The sequence below is a fragment of the Ictidomys tridecemlineatus genome, chromosome 6 (assembly GCF_052094955.1).
Source record: "Ictidomys tridecemlineatus isolate mIctTri1 chromosome 6, mIctTri1.hap1, whole genome shotgun sequence".
In the NCBI taxonomy this organism is placed as follows: domain Eukaryota; kingdom Metazoa; phylum Chordata; class Mammalia; order Rodentia; family Sciuridae; genus Ictidomys; species Ictidomys tridecemlineatus.
Genome location: NC_135482.1, coordinates 19538088 through 19561080, shown reverse-complemented (window position 1 = coordinate 19561080; position 22993 = coordinate 19538088). Strand labels below are relative to the sequence as shown.

The window sequence follows — 22993 nt, the reverse complement described above, 5'->3', positions numbered from 1 at the left end:
GGAATTGAACCCAGGGCCTTGTACATGCAAGCGACATCCCTTGTACTGAGCTATATCCCTAGCCCATAAAATCTTATTTATTCTTGATGATGTGTGATTCAGCATTTAAGTTTTTTTGTCATAACAATAAAAATGCTTTGCTGAATTATGTCAGATTTAATCACCACTTTATTCTCCTAGCTTCTGTAATGCTTAAGTTTTCTAAACATAGTCAGTGAATATAAGAAATACAAGAAATCTCACTTGCCAGAGTTTAGTGTAAATTGTAAATAACAAATTGACTTTTGATTGATGACACAAAGAACATTGAAAATAAAAACTAACTTATACAGTATTGCCTCTTTGTTTATATAGTTTCAGAATTTTTAAAACACAGATTATTATTCCTGGTGATTATTCTTCCTAAAACCAAAAATTTATTGCATGTTTTATATTATATACTAAGCAGAAAAAAAGACATTAATTTGATTTCATATTTCTCAATTTCTCTAAAAAGATTTAAATTCTCAAAATCTGCTAAGGCTACACAATAGTGTCTACAACATATATGTTCAGTTTCAGTATTTCAACATTAACATGAATTTCCCTTCACTTTAAGATGATTTGTAAGAAACCATCATGCTTACATTTTCATGTTCATTTTTGTGCCTTTCAAAAAAGACCATCCCAAGAACCAAAACAAAAATGGATCAAGTATTATAATTTTATGAAATAGTCTTTTTAAAACATTACTGCTTTGGGCTGGGGCCGTAGCTCAGTGGTAGAGTGCTTGACTAGCACGTGCGAGGCACTGGGTTTGATCCTAAGCACCACATAAAAATAAAATAAAATAAAGGTATGGTGTCCAAACTACAACTAAAAAACAAAATAAAAAATAAATACATGTTAAATAAAAAACATCACTGCTTTAATGTTTCTATATTCTAAATAAGCCTAACTTTTGGTAATTAATGTATCTGAAAAGGAAAATTAGAACATAGTTCAAAATTTATTTTCCATATTACTCAATGTGCAAACTAAAATCAAATTCTTTACATTTGAAGGAATTAGGTATAATTGAAATTAAGTCTCAGTATCAATTTGTTTCCCAAAGAGAAGCTATTTCAAACACTACTCTTTTGGCTTTGTTTCCATTCCATTTAGCAAATGGGACTGGCAGATCTCAAGAGCCACAACACCATATGTTACAATAAAAGCCAGATGACATTCTGGCACGGTAGCAGTACCACAAAGTGATGAGCTTATTTTCTATTTATGACAAATCAACTAGAGGTTCAGATATTCCCTACCCTGAACACAGTATGGCAAATAGTCCCATTCTATTTCCCTTTTTTTTCTCTCTTAGACACAAAGTATTTTTTCCCTTTTAATAACTAGAGCAACTACTTTTCTGCCTATGTTCTATCTTTCTTCAAACAAAATGATAGGAAATATTCAATACCTGGAAAATATCCTTTTTATCTCATGCACTCATTTTCTTCTTCTTCTTCTTCTTTGTTGTTGTTGTGTTACAAGAGATTGAACCGAGGGAGTACTTAAATACTAAGCCACATCCTTACCCTACATCCTTTGAGACAAGGTCTCACTAAGTTGCTGAGGCTGGCTTTGAACTTATTATGATCCTCCTGTCTCAGCTTCCAAGCCTCTGAGATTACATGCTCTGAGATTACATGCGTGCACCACTGCACCCAACCATTTCATTCTTTCAGTAAGTTCACTGAACAGCTACTATGTGCCAGGAACAAAGTTTAACAATGACAAAAACAAAATTCTTGCTCTCATGGAGTTTACAAACTAGGTCTGACACTAATCAAACAAATACATACAAAATTACAAAGGCATTAAATGCTAGAGGTGCATAGTCATGTGAGAATATCTAACAGTTGGGTCTTACTCCATGTTAGAAACCAGACAAATAGAATTAACTAGGCAATGAGGAGGATATGTACTTTAAGCCAAAGGAACAGCATTAACAAAAATCCCATGATCAATTCAATTCCCAGTACTGAAAAAAAAAAGTTTGTAATGAATGAAGTGCTCACTCCAAGACAATGGAGGTAGAACAAAGTAAAACATGGTACAAAATGAGGCTAAATGATAATAACAATAGTGTTTTTAGGTGATGTGTCCACAGTTCTATCTTTTCAAACATTAACTTATTTAATACTCAGAACCACAGTACAAAGAGTGGTCTTAATATATGTGACCCAATAGCTCATATAAAATATTTTTTCATTATAAAAGCAATGAAAAGTCATTAAAATGTTTTAAGCTAGGGATTGCGGGGTGTGTGTGGGTTAATTGCTTTCATTAAAATTGTACTTTGAACAGAACAGGAATTCTGCTTGTAGTACAGAGTGAATCCTAGGAGGGTTAGTGTATCTGCATAAAAACAGACACATAGATCAATGAAATAAAATAGCCCAGAAATAAATCCATGCATTTATAATCAACCTATCTTCTCCAAAGATGCCAAGAACATACAATGGGGAAAAAATAGTCTCTTCAATAAATGGTACGGGGAAAACTGGACATCCACATGCAGAAAAATGAAATTGGGTCCTCATCTCATACTATACAAAAATCAACTCAAAATGGATGAGTCAGGCACAGTGGCACACAGTGGTTACTAACAGTGATTAATCAACTCATTCATCTTTTCTGAGCATTAGGGTATCTCCCCCCAGACATACAACAACTGAATAATACCTACCTCTCAGGGTTTATTGTGGGAATTATAATCTGTATGAACTTGTCTCATGAATTTTAAACCTCAATAGTATTTTTCATAAATTAAAAAAAAATCCAACAAAGCATATAGAAAGAAGGCTCAGAGTATTATTGTCTCTGTTGTTTATATGATTATCTTGGAAGGCTACATATACATTTAAAAGGAAGAAGAAAAACATTCAGCTTATGTAACATTAAGCAATTGTAATATACCATAGAAAAACTTAAAATTTGTAAGAATAGGTCCATCCTGAGAAACACTGTCATCAAAGAAGAAGTTAATGTCCCATTGATCCTTCTTTTCCACAACAGAGACTGCTTTTGCTGAATACGTACAGATAAATCAAAAGTTCATAAGCTATGTTTAAGCTTATAAGGGCATACACTATGCATTTTAAATCTTTAGATCTTTGCATTTAATCTAAGGCTATGATACAGTTTTAGATTAACATAGTTTAACATAATTTTTTAAGATATTTTGAGGTATTAACAATTTAATTTGTTCTTGGCTAGATATTTAGCCCCTACAAACAATGCCTATATTTTGAAGTACTGTCAATGAAAATGAATAATATAGGGAAAAAAACCCTCTAGTTTACTGTTTTTAATAAAACCTATCACTTCATTCAATACTAACGTAGATGAAATATGTATTTTCTCTCAAGCACTCAGATAGAAGTATGGCTATATATACCAAAAAAGCAAAGCACCATAAAATGTTGCAACATGGTTTTAGAATTTTCAAGTTAAAGAGTAGTCCAGTTGTTTTGTGTTCTTTTATATATTTAAGAACGTGAATTTTAAAATAGACACCATTTACTTTAATTCTATCAGAAATATATTTTAAATCTTCAAAAGCCTGCTTCTTAAATACTCATGTATTTTTATTTCATAATGCATGATTGAGATTCTCTCTTGTGTTTTCAACCTTAATCCTTAGAAAATAGAATTCAAAACTTACTAATGACTCTTATTATAGACTATATATGTATATATATATATATATATATATATATATCACATAAGCTTTAATCAAAACTAGCTTTATAAATTCAATATGTGTAAACACCCATCTGATACTACAACAATGGTATGAAATTATTTGTTCATGAAAAGCAAATTCTCTGAAAATATTCTCCTCAAAGAGGAAAGATAAAGGTAAAGAAATAATATAAATAGTATTAATTAAAAATTTTACAGTTACAAATGTTGCTAAACTTAGAATAGTTAAATTACTACTAAGGATAAATGTTTCAAGGAATGTACAAGTAATGCTTTTAAATCACATGGCCATATATTCTAATATTTGTGCTTTTTATTTTTACATTTGTACCACCTTTTTTTGAAAATTATAGCTTCTACTTACACAATTTACCCATCATTTGTCACATCTTCAAGTTACTCTGTAAGTTCAAGAGGGTGAAGATTTTTCAGAGTTCTTAAACTCATTATATAATTTATTAATTTGATTAGATATTTTACAGTAATTAAATAATTATAGACTTCAGTACATAATTTTAATAACATTTAAAATGTAAGCTCCTTTTATTTTACATTAGCCCTAAAAGCATCTGTTCTTTGTAAATAATAGTAAATTATTAACAAATAGTGAGAAATAAATTCAATCTGAGTGAACATGACAGGTTTTCATTTTCCTCTTTTAAAAAGTTTATAATGAGATATAACAATTAGGAAATGACATCTTCTTTTCATTAGGCATGTAATTATTTTACAGTATGTACTGACTTTCCTAGATCATACCAGTTTAAATGAGGTTTAAACATCAAAACATAGAACAATCAAAAGATTGTAATGCTCGTACCTAATATTTTCTAAACTGGCTTTGGAACAGTCACTACTTCACATTCCATTTCATTTTATTTTCATGAAAAGGAAAGTCTTCCACTAATTGGTAACATAACATCGACATTATTTATATAACCGTCCTACTCCAGAGCTGTCATTTAACTTTTGACAGCCACTTCTGTTATTCAGCTGTCATCTTCTTTATATGATGAAGAAGTGCATCTTTTTCCAAGTGAGCCTCTGCAAGAGCCATTTTAGCTTTAGCCAGTTCCTGTTTAAGAGATTCATTTTCTTCCATGAGCTGAAATGATAAATTTGAAAAGAGAATTCAATCATTTCCAGAAAATTTAAATACACTATTTTATAGAGTATCCAAAGGTCTGACACTTGGGATAGTAAAAATATCCAATATCTAGTGTGGGTCCACTTAAAATTCATTGGAGAAGCTAGTCAGAAACACGTATGCCATTAAAAATGTCCTTACGGGTCTTGCACTGTGGCTCAGTGGTAGAGCACTTGCCTAGCATGTGTGCAGCACTGGGTTCGATCCTTAGTACCACATAAAAATAAATAGTTATTTAAAAAACATTTTTAAAAATTTCCTTAAGTTTTGACCCCATAGTTCAAAACAATTAACTTCTCATTTCCAAATTTAATAGTGATTTTGTTTCACTGTAATATCATTGGACCTCTCTATGGCTTTGGATACTGCGAACTTTCCCCTTTCCTAAACATCTCTCCTTTTATGGTTTTTATGTCACAGCTCTTTTCATGCTTCTCTCTCAACCTATGCCAACTTCTTCCTTTTTTTTTCTTGAGAATGTTTAATTTCCATATTCTATTTATTTCATAGCTGGTCTCTTCTTTTGTCATCTGAGTCACTCTCTTGGATGGTCTCACTTCCACAGTTCAACTACCAGATACCCTTATCTAGCATAAATCGGTTTCCTGAGCTCCAAACTCACAATTCACAATCTGAATGTACCACTAGACATTTTCCTCTAGATAGCCAATAAGTCTTCTGTCCCCTTTGTTGACTTAGGTCACGTATTCTGTTGTCATAAGAGCCATTCCTAACCCTGATAGGAGGAAACAATAAAACTAGGGGCTTTTTGCATTTACACAGATATACGAAAACATACATATTCAATTTCAAAGAGTTCTCAGACCTCTTTTAGTCTTAGCTTAAAAAGTTCTGCCTTGTAGATAGATCAAATGAGGATGTGTCCCTATATTTCCCCCAATCTGTGGCACCTGATGGTATGCTGTAACCACTGTTAACAAACTTTTGCCTTTACCATCAGATTTTGAGTTCTTCAACAGACAGGAACTGCTCAATTTTACATTCCTTGCTCAGAGTTATTATCCAATAAATCCTTGATGAAAAGATGAATAAACTCATTATGTATAAATTAAAACCCTACTGAGCATTTTGTTTACTTACCATGGAAAAAAAATCAGAAGCAACTCGAATGTTAGCAAATGTTAAAAGGAAAGTTCAGAAATGATAATATATCCAATCCATATTACTCAGTCATTAAAATAAAAATGAAGCAGATGTAATGTAAAATGTCTGTTAAATAATACTCAATGTTTCACTTAAATAAGTAAACAAATAATGTGTTACCTATTAGTATATTAATAATTATTTTAATTGCTGAAATTGAATCTGAAATAGGGTTTCTATTACCTGTTCTCTAGTAAAGTCAAAGGAGCATTCAGGAAATTTAACTGGCCAAGGAGCCTCTGGGCTTGTCTGAGTAGCTTGGGTGACACTGTGTTGTTCCTTCAGATCATACTTTCCACTGGTCGGCAACACTGAATCATTTTCGACATTTTCTTTCAAATCATTTCCAGTGTTAAGCATATGAGAACCTAGTCAAACAAAATGCTCAGATAAAATTTCCAAATACTTGATCAATATTTATAATTTCTACTATGAGAAACTAATTTTAATATGAGTCTATATCCCTATCATGTGAGGACAGTATTATGAGACAGAAAATGGGGGGAAATAAAAAAACCCACAGTAAAACCAAAAGCTTTGAAAAAGATTTTTTTTTAAAAGGATAACTTTTTAGTAAGAATGACTAAAAAAAAAAAAAATGTATCAGAATCAAAAGTAAAAAAAGTTGGGGCTGGGGTTGTGGCTGCTCAGTGGTAGAGCGCTTGCCTAGCATGTGTGAGGCACAGGGTTCAATTCTCAGCACCACACATAAATAAATGAATAAAATAAAGGTCCATCAACATCTAAAAAAATATTTTTTTAAAAAAAGTAAGAAAATAAAAGGGATATTCCTACCAACCTTACAGAAATAAAAATGACAATAAAGGAATAACTATATGCCAATAAATTAGATAACTGAGATGAAATCAATTCCTAGGAAGACAGAAACTACTCAAATGGACTCTAGAAGGCAATGTGAATAGACATATAGCTGGCAAAGATATTCAACAACTAGTTAAAAACTACCCCAAAAGAAAAACTGAGACCCAAATGGCTTTACTGATGAATTAATCCTTCCTTCCTTTCTTTCTTCCTTCCTTCCTTCCTCCCTCCCTCCCTTCCTTCCTTCCTTCATTCATTTTTTGCAGGGGTTGGGTAGGATACGAGGGACTGAACTCAGGGAGTGTTTTACTGCTGAGCTACACCCCAAAATTTTTTATTTTGAGACAGGGTCTCACTAAATTGCTTAGGACCTTGCTAAGTTGCTGAGGCTGGGTTTGAACTTGCAATCCTCCTGCCTCAGCCTTCCAAATGGCTGGGATTACAGGGGTAATCCAGTAAGGTAATCCTAACCTTAACTGGTGAATTCTTTTAAACATTTAAAGACTGGTTGTGGTCACTCACACATGTAATCTCAGTAACTAGGGAGGCTGAGGCCAGAGGATCACAAATTCAAGACCAGCCTGGAAAACCCAGTGAGATACCATCTCAAAATAAAATTTAAAAAGGGATGAAGATGTAGCTCAGCTGTAGAGTGCTTACCTAGCATAAACAAGGAACTGGTTTCAATTTCTAGTACTGAAAACAAACAAAAACAAATAGCACCAAACCTTCATAATTCTTCCAAAACAGAAAGAGAACACTTCAAATTCCTTCTATGAAGCCAGTCTTACCCTGATACCAAAGCCAAAGAATTTCTTTAAAAAAAAAAACTAACATGAATGTGCTTATGAACATGTCCATTAAAATCCTTAACATTAGGGCTGGGGATGTGGCTCAAACGGTAGCACGCTCGCCTGACGTGCGTGCGTGCAGCCCAGGTTTGATCCTCAGCACCACATACATACAAAGATGTTGTGTCCGCCGAAAACTAACTAACTAAATAAATATTTTTAAAAAATTCTCTCTCTCCCTCCCTCTCTCTTTAAAAAAAAAAAAAAAAATCCTTAACATTAGCGAGCTGAATCTAGCAACATATAAAAATAATTATATACCATGGCCAAAAGGGATTGATTGATCCTAGAAGTAAAAGTTTCGCCTAACAAGAAAAAATTAGTGTAATGCTTTATATATGCAATTTATTATATAAAAAACAAAAGCCACATGAACATAATAGATATAGAAGAAGCATCTGACAAAAATCCAACACTTTTCATTGATAAAAATAAAAAAGTGGGCACAGACAACTTGTTTGATTTGAAAAAAAAAGGGCATCTACAAATACTCCACAATTAATATCATATTTAATGGTGAAAAAACTGGATACTTTCTTTGCCAAAAACACAAACAAGACAAGGATGGATGTGTGCATTCATCACTTTAACACTGTCCTAAAGGCAACTGGGCAAGAAAGGGAAATAAAAGGCATCGAGGTTGGAAAGGAAGAAGTAAAACTATCTTTATTCACAGATGATGTGATTTATGGTTTTCTATATTTAAAAAAAAGCTATGCAATCAACTAAAAAACTATTAGAACTAACAGGTTCAGCAAGATAGCAAAATACAAAAATCAATATACAAAATAAATTCTATTTCTATACACTTTATAACGAAGAACCTTAGAGTAAAACTATAAAATAATTCCATTTAAAATTTGTTCAAAAAGAATAAGCATGAGGCCTAGCACTGCCAAAAAGGGGGGGGGAGGAATACTTAGGCATAAATTTAACAAAAGTACAAAATTTATACTCTGAAAATACAAAACATGGTTGAACTATTGAAAAAGATTAAAGTGACTTAAATAGATGGAAAATTCTCCATGTGCATGGATTAAAAGACTTACTATTATTAAGATGGCAAAGCTCTCCAAAATGATCTACAGATTTAACATCACTAACAGAATCTGAGCCGGCTTTTTATAAAAATTATCAAGCTGATTCTAAAATTCATATGGAATTGCAAAGGACCCAGAAGAGTCAAAGTTTGAAAAAGTACAATAATGTTGAATGACTCACATGTTTCAAAGTTTACTCCAAAGCAAGCTGGTACTCAATGAAGACAATATGGTACTGTCAAAAGGAGATGGATTTGTATGAATGTGTGTGTGTGCGTGTGTGCACGGGCAAAAGTAACAGACTTGAGGTACATTTAAGAACCAGATCTTTAAAACTCTTAAAAGCAAAAAGGGTAACTCTTCATAATCTCAGATATGGCAATCTAGTCTAACAAAAGACAAGTCAATCAAATAAAGTAACAAAAGAAAAAACACATAAAGTGAACTTCATTAAATTGAAAACCTTTGTGCCTCAAAGAACTCCATATAAAAAGTAGAGCTGGGCCAGCTGCAGTGTCACATGCCCGTAATCCCAGCTACCTGGGAAGCTAAAATAGGATAATCACAAATCAAGGCCAGTTTGGGCAACTTAACTGGACACTTTCATAATAAAAACAAAAAGGACTAGAGATTCAATCCCTAGTGTCATTAAAAAAAAAAAAAAAAGGTATCACTAGGTAGAGAGCCTGAGTAGCATGCATAAGGCCCCGGGTTCAATCTCTAGTACCACAAAAAACAAGTGGACAGTCTTCAGAAAAGGAGGAAGTATTTGCAAATCATATATTTGTTAAGGAATTTATTATCTACAAAAATAATTCTTTTAACTCAATAAAAACATAAACAGCCCAATTATTTAAAAAGGCCAAAGGATGTGAATGGTCAGTTCTTCAAAGAAAATACATCAATAGCCAACAAACACTTGCAAGATACTTAACATTACTGGCTATTAGGGAAAGTAAATGAAAGCCATAATGTCATTTCATATCCACTAGGATGGCTATAATCAAAAAGATAACTAGTAGTAGGCAAAAACCTGAAAGAATGAACATGAATTATTTATTTTCCTCCTTGTTTATTAAGGTATTATTTACATAAAATAAAACCACCAATTTTTTTAAAAAAGAAAGATAACTAGCAAATGTTACAAAGAATTGAAAAGTTGGAAACCTCATTCTCTGCTTTTCGTGTCCACTTTCCTTTTCCTCTGTAACAGTTTAGTCATGATGGCAAAAAAAAAAAAAAAAAAGCCACCGTAGTCACTGGTGACCCTTCCTTTCTTGATTCTCTCATAAATATGCAAAATGGACTCAGAATGCTTGAGTCACAGTCAACTGATGGATCACTAATCATGAGCTGAAATCTTTTCAATGGCAAAACTGGGTCCTATTCCCACTCTTATGACAGGGTCATACAACAGTCAGGTCTTTCAAAAATCACATGGAATGACCCAGTACAGGAGAAAAAAAATTACATGGAATGAAAGAAGGGCAAAACTATGAATAGACAGCAATATAATTCTCCCATAATAAAAAACGTTTCCAGAAAAGAATACTAAGTCAAAGTATACAAACACTTTTAAAGCTTTTGTTCATACTGTCAAATAACCCTCCATGAGAGTTATATCAATTCCACTCCCATTCTGTGTATAAAAATGGAATAGTTCTATCTAAATGGATAAATGCTAATAAGCTGAGTTTTGGATGGCTTGATTCATTATAGTGGTAAAAACTCAGAAACTACCCATTATAAGATTGTCTTCTACCACTTACGATTTATGGTAATGTAATAACAAGAAACAAAAACTATTATACTGCTTCAGAATAACATAATACCATTTCGGCTCGGTAATGTATTTAAGAGCAACCCAAGTACTGTCATGGGAAAGCCAAATTCTTCTCTGCTGTTTCTACCTTAAGACTTTTTTTTTTTTTGAGAGAGAGAGAGAGAGAGAAAGAGAGAGAGAGAGAGAGAGAGAGAGAGAGAGAGAGAGAGAGAGAGAGAGAGAAAGAGCTTTTTAATATTTATTTTTTAGTTTTCGGCGGACACAACATCTTTGTTTGTATGTGGTGCTGAGGATCGAACCCAGGCCGCATGCATGCCAGGCAAGCACGATACCACTTGAGCCATATCCCCAGCCCAACCTTAAAGACTTTTAACGCTCCTAAAATACTAATTGATCAATATTTTTAAATGCACTTTTTCTAACTTTTAAGAGCAAAACTCTTCTTTTAAATGAAATCTGACATGTAATGCCAACATAAACAAAAGATTAAAGCTGGTTACACTGGCCATGGTGAAGATAATGGAGGATGAAGGGCTTATTCTCGGCTTACTGTTTCCCTAACCTAACCATGGGCTCCTATGAATAAAAAAAGCCACTGGCTACACAACTCAGAAACTCATTTACTTCCACCACTGAAAGGCAGTCAGAAAGGGGAAGCAGAATGGAGAAAGAAGAACAAAGTGGAAGGGAAAAGAAGGAATGGAGTAGACTAAGTAGATGAGGAAGATGGAGAGTGGAGGACAATGTGAGGAGGGAGAATGGAAAGACAGAAAGGGAAAGTGTGTGTAAAGGAAGATAAAAGACATAAGAAGGAAGACATAGTCAAACAATAAAAAAGGAGAAGGGAGGAAGTAAGAAGGGCATGGCATGGGAAAGAAGAGGCAGGAGGTAGAAAATAAAGATGAAAAAGAACAGAATCAGTATAAGGACAGGAGTGATTGGAGTCTATTACTAGAAAGATGAATTTCCTTTTCTTTAAAATAATCTTTCAAATTTTAGGGGCAATTATCAGTTCTAGCATTACACATTTTGATAAACAAATAAATGCCCCTCACTGAATGAAATGTGCAGAATTCTCACAGCAACAAACTTTTTCCCCTAGAATAGACTCAATCTGCCTAAACTTCAATTTCTTCATTGTCAAAAAGTGGTAAGAATATTTGCATTAACTATCTCAAAGAGTTACGGTAAGAAATCAATAAGCTGAAAAACCTTATAAACCAAAAATCAATATTCAAATATTATTTCTTCTTATAAGAATGGTAGATGCTTGGCAAATACTTCACAATAAACTTTAAAGAGTTCTCTGTTCATTCAAACAGAAGATTTCTATTTATTTTTCCTTCCTAGTCACATACTGAGTTAATAGGCTTTACTTTTCTTTAGGTGTAGTGATGAAAAGAATATATGTAATAAATATATTTCAGTATAAACATACATTGCCCCTCTCCTTCACTACCTCTCTGGTTGAGAATCAATGCCATATTGGGCCATAGTTCTGGAAGGTTGAGAATACACCAGATCCTAGGTAACATACATATAGCTTATATGTGTGTTACTGTTAAATATTTATCATAGCTGACATATTAGCAAGTCATATTTCGGATACATTAACATATAAGCTATATGTATATTACATTAGGCTGTGTGTTCTATTGTATACTTCATGGATGGAAAATGTTTAGAGCCACTGCACTACTGTTAAAGGTAATTAACGATACATGGCTCTGCGTAAACACACAAACATTTTGGTTTTTTTTCCTCTTAAGTTACACACTTACACTGGAGCAAGAAGGAAAGTGGAATGTTGCTTTGTAGTTTTGTGAAAAGTTATTTGAAGTTTCTCCTTAAAGTCTTTACTGAAAAATTGGTAAGTGTTTTTAAGACTTTCCAAGAAGTGTGAAGTACTGTGATAAGTAACAAAAAGTAGGCATAAAACCACCTATTCTTTAATAATGGACTTTATTTAATCACATTCAGAACAGCTGCAAATATAGCTTAGAATATGTTAAATGAAAGGGAAAGAAGTAAAGAAGAGAAATATTAGGTAAGCTGCTATTATTACCACCAACAAACAGCTACAAAAATAATGAGACTATTTTGAATGTGCATGTTTCCTAAAAAAATTGTTTGAGACAGGGGGAAAAACACCACAGATTGAAATTTCTTAATGAACTGTTTGAGAAGGCTATTTAAATCATTCCTAAAATGCCCTTCTAAATTCTAAAAGCAAATAAAAGTTACTGTTAAATATTTATCATAGCTGACATATTACTGAGTCATATTTCTGATACATTAACATATAAGCTATATGTATGTAACACTAGGCTGTGTGTTCTATTGTATACTTCATGCACCAAAGACTCTAACTAATTTCTGCATCATGAGAAAAATGACATAACATCACAGTCTGCTTCATGGCATTACTTTTAGGAATAGAATAATACGTGAGACCTCCCATATAAAACAAATCTTGCTTCTTTATGTTAAAAATCTGTTGTTCCTGCTGGGCACAGTGGTGCACACCTGTAATCCCAGCGCAGTTTTGGAGACTGAGGCAGGAGGATCTCAAGTTCAAAGCCAACTTTAACAACAGCGAGGTGCTAAGCAACTCAGTAGACCCTGGGCTGGGGATGTGGCTCAGTGGTGTGAGTGCTCCTGACTTCAATCCCTGGTACCCGCCTACCCACCTCAAAAGCCCTCGTAACCATTAGTAGTCTCTTTTTATTCCTTTCTAACCCCAGGCCTCTCAGACTACTAATTTGCTTTCTTTCTGTGGATTTGCCTGTTCTGCACATTTCATGTAAATGGAGTCATACAATCAATGGTCTTTTTCTGACTGGCTTCTTTCACTTGGCATAAAGTTTCAAAGTTATCTGTGTTGTAGAGAGCATAACTAAATCATTCTTATTGTTGCTGAATAATAAATAATCCATTGTGTGGATATAACATATTCTTTTTATCCACTCACTGCACTATGGCATTTCAGTCATTTCTACTCTTGGGTAATTGTTAATATTGTTGCTGTAAATATCATGGACAAGTTTTGTATGGACATGTCTTGATTTTTCTGGCACAGATATCTATGAGTAAAATTGCTAAGTCACAGGGAACTTTATAATTTTAAGAGAAGCTGCCAAACTGGTTTCAAAGAATCTGTACTATTTGTTAGTCCCAACAATATATCAGGGTTACAACTTCTCTACATCCTTGCCAAAACTTATTATTATTATTCCCCTCCCCCAACTTTTTTTTTTTTTTGTACTAGGGATTTAACCCAGAAGTGCTTTACCACTGAGCTGCAATGGTACAGCAACAGCCCTTTTTTAACAAATTTAGAGGCAGAGTCTCACTAAGTTGCTGAAGCTGGCCTCAAACTTGCAAACCTCCTCTCTCAGCCTCCTGAACCACTAGGATTACACTGAACCCAGCTTCTTTCTGATTACAGTTATCCTAGTGGTTATGAAGTGGTAGCTCACTATGGCACTGATTTAATTCCCCTAATGGCTAATAAAGTCAAGTATCTTTTCATGTGCTTACTGCCATTTATACATTTTCTTTAGAGATATGTCTTCAATTCCTTTTTCAAAACTGAGTTATTTTACCTTTTTACTGTTAAGATAAAATATGTCATTTACTGATAAGAGTTTGTTATGTACTCTGAATACTCATCTCTTATTAGATAAATAAGTTGCAAATGTTTTCTAACCTATGGGTTGTCTTTTCACTTTCTTGATGGTTATCACTTAAGGCATTAAAAGTTTTAATTTTTTTAATATTTATTTTTTAGTTGTAGGTGGCCACACAATACCTTTATTTCATTTTTTTTTTAATGCAGTGCTAAAGATTGAACCCAGTGCCTCTCGAGTGCTAGGCGAGCACTCTACCACTGAGCCACAACCCCAGCCCTAAAGTTTTAAATTTTGATGGAGTCCAACTTATCCTCTTTTTTCTTGTCATTTGTGCTTTTGGTACAGTATCAGAGAAAGCTTTGCCTAACCCCAAGATCAAGAAGACATCTTCAGCTGGAGCTGTGGCTCAGTTGTAGAGTGCTTGCCTAATACATGTGAGGCACCCAGTTCAATCCTCAACACCACACAAAAAATAAATAAGTTAAATAAAAATTTAAAAAAAGAAGATATACTTTTATGCTTTCTTTTAAGAATTTTATATTTTTGCTCTTCCATTTAAGTTTCTGATCCACTTAGAGTAAATTTTTGTGTATGATAAAAGGAAGAGGTTCATTCTCCTCTAGCAGTTTCACTATCATTTGAGGAAAAGGCCTCATTTACCCCATTGAATTATCTTGGCAGCCTTGTCAAAAAAAATCAGTCATAAGTGGGAGACTTTATTTCTGAATTCCCAATTCTATTCCATTCCAATAATTTTTTTTAATTTTATTATTTTTATTTGATGAACCTTTATTTATATGTGGTCCTGAGAATCTAACCCAGTGCCTTACACATGCTAGACAAGCACTCTACCACTGAGCCACAACCTCAGCCCCCATTCCAATAATTTTTTAAAAATATTTTAGTTGTCAATGGACCTTTATTATTTATTTATTTATTTATTTATTTATTTATATGTGGTGCTAAGACTTGAACCTAGTGCCTCACACATGCTAGGCAACAGCTCTACCACTGACCCATAATCCCAGCCTCCATTCCAAAAATTTTTAATAATCTCCTTTTCTATCCTTATTTACAGTTATGAATGCTGATTGTACTCTTTTCTTCAAATGTTTGAGAATTATTGGATGTATGTCTATCCCATTTTCTTGACTATAGATGCTGATTCTATTTGCTGTAGATGAACTCCAGTGGTTGTGGGTAAGAGAGGAGGGATTGTGCCACTGAATTAAATAGCCAAGTTAATCAACTCGAGTCATTTCTTTCCTGGAGCCTAACAGCTGCAGAATTTACCCTTAGTCAATATGCACACCCTATTGGAGTCTGCTACTAAGTAGAAATACAGGTAAAGATTTCAAAAAGCAATGTCTAGATGCTACTGTTCAGTATCCCATTCTAATGTCAGTATGCTGGTGGGAAGATTTCTCCTGTTTCTGAAGAGGAACTTCCCTAGCAGAGTTCTCTTGGACTCTCACCTCTTCCCAGGGAAGAAGGCATGACTTACCTGATTGAGGAGTTTAGAAAAAAAGAACTACATATGTGCGGTTCAGTCTCTTCTTACTTTGGCATATGACTTGCCTATAAAAAAATGCATTTTGTTCTGCATTCTCTATGAAACAGTTTTGGAAGCTAAAACATTTGGAAAATAGCTGTGCATCAAGCCTTTCTTCTCAAAGACCTAAGTTACCTTCCCCATCTGAGATTTTATCAGTAATGAAGCTGCCATCTTGTTCTTTGCTGGCCTGACTCCAATATGAGAGTCTCCAGTTAAGCCCAAATTCCAGAGGGGAGAGTCAAGTTAAATGTACCTTTCAAAATGTTCTGACCTCAGTAATAGTCCTATCTTTCATGAGTTTATGGCCACATACTAATCAAGTTTTGCCTCTGTGGTTTGCTCTCTGTTGAATTTTTTAACAAATATATGACCCACTGGTGATACTTATTCTTCTTTTGCAATATTGAAAATGACTTTATTATTCTTTTCCCATTTTCTTTTCATGAGGTTTTTGATAGGAGATGAAATAGATACATATATCAGTCACTCATGTTACATCTTCAACAAGCAACTAAAATAGTGATAACTAGAACTAAAACATCTGTAACTACTGACTCACACTCTTTCTAGTACTCCACACTACCTTATAAGATCTTCACATTAGATATATTAAAATCTTGTTAGAGCGGTGATACAAGCATTAACAGAGAAATAAATATCCAGCGATGTACTATAAAGTAACTAATGCACAGAAATTACTATAAGCATTATAAGATTTCTCGTCAGATTATAAAGAAAGCATCATTGAAAATGAAAGCTTGAAATAACATTGGAATGATGGATTAATTTACATAGGGGATGAGTAATTCTAATGAAGAAGAACATGGAGATGTAAAATTGTAAGGCAAGTCCCATTACAAGCACAGCACCAGGTTAGGGGAGTATACAGAAAAGAACAGGGGAAAACAGAGATAAGAAAGAGTTTAAAAACAAAACAGAACAAGGAATATCAAGAGTCATATAAGATCATGAAAGCCTCTCACACTTTCATTCAAAACACATTTGTAGAAAAGGTATTAAACCAACTATGAAGGAGTTATATACACTATTTTATTATAATGTACTGAAAGTGTCCCTCAATCATCTACTACTACATATATACATATATTCAAAATAAATAATGAGCGAAAAGAAACAATCAGCATATAAATAATTTAACTCCAAAATCTGAGGTGATCATTTGAATTATTTTTCTTTTTGAGTGTGTTTGTGTGTGTGGTACTGGCAAATAAACCCAGGGCATTCTAGCACTAAGCTACATCCCCAGCCCCTTTTTATTTTTTATATTGAGACAAGGTGGTGCTATGTTGCTGAGGCTGGCTTCAAACTTGCAATCCTGCTTCGGCCTCCCAACTTGCTGGGATTATAGGCATGTGCCATTATACACAGCTAAAATTATTTTAAATTATTTTTTCATATATACCTCTTATATGAAAAGAGCCATCATCATTTCTCTCCACCACAAGATGATCAATATGCACAGTTACTGGAGTTGGTTCAAGAGAGACTGTGCAGCTCCGAGGACTATCATCCTACAGGAAAGAGACATAATACTGGCATGTTCTAGTTAAAGTAAATAATGAAATTAAAATAATAATTTAATATAAACATTACTTTAGTCTACTAAATTTTAATGAGTTAGAAATATATCTATACATGCTTTGATAAAAATAAGAAAACTACCAGCTCTACTATGCCATTCTCTAATTTCTAAGAATCTCAATATCATTCACCATAAAGACCAAAAGATTCATTTTCTTAAATAGAGTATGTATTATATATATAAGGCAAAATCTTAGACATGAGTCAAAGTCCAGGTAGGCAATGTGAACATGTGTAACTTGAAAATATAAAATTATCTTTTAACATACTTTTAAATTTATTTTTGTGTTAGAAACTTCTATCTTCATTGGCATGACAGTTGCAACAGTTTCGTCTTCCAAAAAATGTTGAATATTCATAAGAGAAGATGTAAAAAACTCAGTACTAAAGTTTTCTATATGGCATTGCAGAAATCCATTTTTTTCTGCAAGCTGAGAATGTATTACAGCACCAGGCCCACTTTCAAACCTCAGAGAAATCTCAGGAGAGGATTTGGAATGAACTGTAGCTTTCTGAACAGAACCTAAGGAAAATGAACATAAAAAAAATCATCACTTTGTGGTGCTATTCAAAAATACCACTATTATTTGTCATTAAGAGGTTATAATCCCTTTGTATATTAAAGCAATCCTAGATGAAATAGTTTAACATTGTACTCCTAATTTAAGTAATACACCATGCATACCATAATTCCAATTTTTCTAGGCAACCTTTCTACTACAAAAATATTGACTTTTCTGGGACTGGGGTTGTGGCTCAGCAGTAGAGCGCTCACCTAGCATGTGCAAGGCCCTGGGTTTGATTCTCAGCACCACATAAAAATAAATTAAATAAAAGTACTGTGTACAACTGAAAAATAAATTTTTAAAATGTTGACTTTTCTGAATTTCTGTTTTTTTGGAAATAAGAAAAAACATATCATAATATAACTGATATGACATATACCTCAGATACTTAGAGTGTATTTGTATATCTACCTATGCACTTGTAACAACATAATGACAACTGTGATGAAGAAATAATCATGACATTTAAAGTGACTCAAACCATCTCTCAAGAAGTAGCAAAAGCCTGAGGTTTTATACCTTTTCATTAAACTGGGTCCTTCAATAATAGAAAAGTAAATAGAGAAAACCTCATAAAACTAAAACTGAAATTAAAGAATACACACACATACATACAGAGAAATATAAATACATAATTTCACATACTTTACAGAGATATAAATACTCAAGTTCAAAAGTATTTTAAATTTTAATAAAGCTCTTACAGAATATCTAATTTAAAAAAAAAAAACTATTAATGGAATCCCTGAAGTAATTTACTTGCAAACTGAAAATCATAGTAACATTTTTCTTATTTTATTCTATGCTACTCAGTTCTAAAATAAATAGAAGGCAATATAAATATGGCATATCAGATAAAGGAGACAAGAAAGTGGTAGAAAAGGTGAAGATAGGTGATAAGGTTAACAACTCAAAATATATTATTTATATTTGTGTGCTAAATGTGTGTGAAAAATGAACTTATTAGAAACAAAGAGAAAAATATGACCAATTTCATAATTTAAAAAACTCATGAGCTAAAAACAAACCAGCTGTTCTGGAAAGGCAAAGTCATTTTTGTTTTTGAGGTATGAAATTTAATTATCCCACGGGTCATCTTAAGAAGACTCAACTAATTAAATCTATGATGGAAAGACTTTATTTTCCCTCAGCATGAATATGAACAGTCTTATAGAGGACAAATGTATACATTTTTGTAAGGGAGTGGTGGCATGAACTTAAAGATATGTATATTTATGTACTAGAAAAAAGAAAAGGAAAAAACAAAGGGTTTTATGGCAGTGATTTATGGATAATTGGCACATGTTGCAGCATTCTCTGGATGTGAGGTGGATAGCACACTTGTCTGATATTATACAAAACTGTATTTTTTCAATGTATTATATCAGATGCAGAATTCTGCACATATGGCAAATATAACAGTAAATTTTTTCATAAGTGCAATTTTCCTTCTTTTCAACTATATGAAATGAAGAACTGTTGATGAGCCATATATAATATATAAAAAAAGTTTAAATCATTAGATATTTGGTATGAAAAATAACTTTAAAAAAAAAATCTTACCAACTGGACGATTACAAAGGTAATGCCGAAGACTGACATTGCCTAACTGATCTGTTGTCACTTGATTCACTTGAAGACAAATTTCTGTATCTTCTCCTCGGATGTCAATTTCTCCATTAATTCCAGTAATTTTAAACACCACAACTGACATCTATCAATGATTGCATAAATAACATTAGCATATAAACTAATTCAAAATAAAACTTAAGAAATAAAGAAAATAAGCATTAACCTCTAAAGATACAATTATGACTTATCAAACCAAAAATATATTTATGACCTACCACAGTTGTTACATTATACTAGTTTAGCATCCCTAATTAAAAAGATCAGAAATCCAAAACATTTTGGATGACATAAGTAGAAAATTCCACACGATGAAACTTTTGTTTCATGCACAATATTATAAAAAATACTGTAAAAAATTAACTTCAGCCTATGTGTATAAGACATATATGAAACAAACGAATTTCGTGTTTATACTCAGGTCTCATCACCAAGATATCTCATTTTATATATATATATGCAAATATTCCAAAATCCTCTTAAATAAGAATACTTAACAGGTACTGAGAAACTTCAGCTTCTTTTCAGTCAAAAGAAAACACTTCAATGGAAAAGATTAATTATGCTACATTTCTATGTAAAATAATTTTCACTAAAAAAAGCAGGGTGGAATATATGTTTTAAGTCTTTCATAAAATCTTTCAATGGGTCAGAAGGGTTTAAAACAAACAAGTAACATTTCATTTTTGGAAAGCCCCTTATTTTAAAGACTACTTTCCTTTCATCAAACTTTCTGAAGTATATTTTAAAAGAGGAAATATACAGGTCAAAAAATAAAAGACAGAAATACTTTGCCTTCCTCAATAAGAAACAAATTTAGAAAAGTAAAACACAGGAAAAAAAGTTAATTAAGCCAGAAAGAAACATTTTTAAAGGTAGAAGGAACAAAGTAAATCTACCACCAAAGAATTCTTTTATATATTAATGTCTTAAAGTGTGCACATCTCAAATATAAAATAAAATTGGGAGCATTTCTTTTCATAGAATCCCTCTGAAATTATTACCAGGTCATCATGATTTTCTTGAGCAACATCTGAATTTGTACTAATGGCATCTGGAGAAATTTCACCATAATTCTGCACAGTTGCACTGGTATTCAGACTCTCTGCTGGGCTCTGGTAATTTGTAGTTGAGTTCCTTTTAATTTCTGAAAAGTTAAAAATAATAATAAGTTAAAATCAATTTTACATATGAATCAACAATGTTGCTTTTATCTAACCAACTCCTTCTCAAGCATAGCCTTGTTTGAAAAATAAGCAAAGAAAATTAGATTATAATTACCTAGCAAATAATAATAATTTCCATAATAAAATGTTAAAGATATTAAAGTCTTAAATTTAGTATGAAAAAAAAAAAAGAGTCTTTCACTACTGAACACAAGCGTGTGTTTTTCCCACTTTAGGTACAGTGCCGGTTCCTGGTCAGCTTCATCTGTGTCCCTCTATTTATCCACAGTAAATAGTTCCAGAAATATCATAATTATTGATGTGATGATTTTCCACCCTTATCTAGCTGCCTAAATTTCCCAGTGAGCTTTTTTGGGTTTTGCTATCTGCATTTTAAAAACCTTTTTTTAATACTGATCAAAGAACCTGGAGTGCTCTATCAATGAGCTCTATCCCTAGTTCTTTTTATTTTGAGACAGGATCTTGCTAAATTGCCCAGATTGGCCTTGATCTTGTGATCCTGCTTCTGCCTGAGTTGCTTGGATTACAAGCATAAGTCACCATACCAGCTTTATCTATAGTAAAATTCTAAAAAAATTATATGTACATCACAGAGTAATAGTTGAAAAGACCATAAAATAAATTATTACAAAAAATAGATTAGAAAACCCAGAGACAAATAAAACAAAAGCCTCAATTTATTATTATATTCACCATTACTATATAACTGGCTTTTAACCTAGGTTATCTATTAGATGAATGAACCACATAAAATGAATGTAAATACAATTGAGATATGAGGAGCCAACATAAACATTTCAAAGGGCCTTCCTCACAGTCAGAGGTTTAAGAAGCTTCTTTATATATATGTATATATCTTTATTTTATTTTACTTTATTTTTTAATGTGGTACTGAGAATCAAAGCCTCACATGCTAGGTAAGTGCTCTACCACTGAGCCACAACCCCGGCCTGGTAAGAAGCATCTTTGATTATGTAGTTTTGCTGAAGTATATAGGAAAAAAAAGAGTTTTCCAAGCATAGGTACAAGATCCCAAGGTGGGGGTCTTATAAGAAACTCAGTCAAAGGCTGCAGTATTCTGCAGTATTCTACAATATAGCTGAAGTGTAGTAAGCACATGTAAAAACACAAGAACCAGGGATCAAATCACACGGAACATTTAAGATTGAGGATTTTAAGGTTAACAGCCTTAGAGAAATGTAAAATGATCAAGATTAAACTGGAAAATAACACAATGTGCATTCTGCCCATGGAATGAAGAATGTGCTACAAATGGTCATGAGCAGATGTAAGAAGACAAATTAGGAGTTAAGACTGTGGTAGGCTGGAGTCCAGCTATGTGTTTATAAGTATTTATATACATACTCATAAACATGTATACACATAAATATATAGGCATGTTTGTTAACCTGTGTGTATATGTGTATGACACCCACATATGTATATAAAAACTCAAAGGTAAAGGTCTGGAACTATATATATCAAAAGTTAATAGTAGTTACATCTGGAGTGAAGGAATGATATCAAGGATGTATTCAGGGTGATGTTAAACTGGAATCTTCAATTTTTACTGTAGATATTTCCATATTATCTGATTTTTTCCTCATCTATAAAAGATTATTCATACATTTCCTATAAAATTTTTTTAAAAACCCACAGGAGTCTCCTCTTAGTGAATATCAATTCCTCTTAACATAAACAGAATAATTAAGACTTCAAGAGAACTAAGAATGTATATTATTTAAATGTTACACACAAAAATCAATATTTTTCAAGATCCCAAAAATATTATACTGCTGGAATCTGAGATAGGAACTAAAAAAGTAAGAAAAATGTATGAATAATGACATTAATGATAGCATCTTCTTTTTAGAGAGAGAGAAATTTTTTTTTAATATTTATTTTTCAGTTTTTGGTGGACACAACATCTTTATTTATTTTATTTTTTTTTATTTTTATGTAGTGCTGAAGATCAAACCCAGTACCCCCCTGCGCATGCCAGGCGAGCGTGTTACCGCTTGAGCCACATCCCCAGTCCATGATAGCATCTTCTTAACTGTGAAAAATTATAAACAATCTAAATATCCAACATTAGGGAAATGCCTAAAAGTTAATAGTACGTTTCTATTACAATTTTATATATGTTAAAAAAATATTTTCAAAGTAGTTTACGTAATATTAGGAAATACAAGTAATAAAAATAGGTTATATAATCATATGTAATAAGTTGACAAAAACATATATATATATACACACACATATATTTATATAGGTACACGCGTT

General features: G+C 32.7%; 1 protein-coding gene across 3 annotated transcripts in view; it reads right to left on the bottom strand.

The window, feature by feature from the left end:
• Nucleotides 1-2818: 2818 nt before the first annotated feature.
• Nucleotides 2819-22993, bottom strand: part of Bltp3b (bridge-like lipid transfer protein family member 3B) — an 81623-nt gene continuing 61448 nt past the window's right edge. For 2 of the 3 annotated variants that reach the window (XM_005322380.4, XM_013357304.4), the window contains 6 exons: nucleotides 20528-20670; nucleotides 19458-19608; nucleotides 17598-17851; nucleotides 17150-17258; nucleotides 6227-6411; nucleotides 2819-4837 (listed from right to left, as the gene is read on the bottom strand). In XM_005322380.4, the coding sequence (XP_005322437.1) occupies nucleotides 4718-4837; nucleotides 6227-6411; nucleotides 17150-17258; nucleotides 17598-17851; nucleotides 19458-19608; nucleotides 20528-20670 (962 nt within the window). In that variant the 3' untranslated portion in view covers nucleotides 2819-4717. The remainder of the gene's footprint in view (nucleotides 4838-6226; nucleotides 6412-17149; nucleotides 17259-17597; nucleotides 17852-19457; nucleotides 19609-20527; nucleotides 20671-22993) is intronic. The other variant, XM_040279532.2, reaches the window with a different exon arrangement.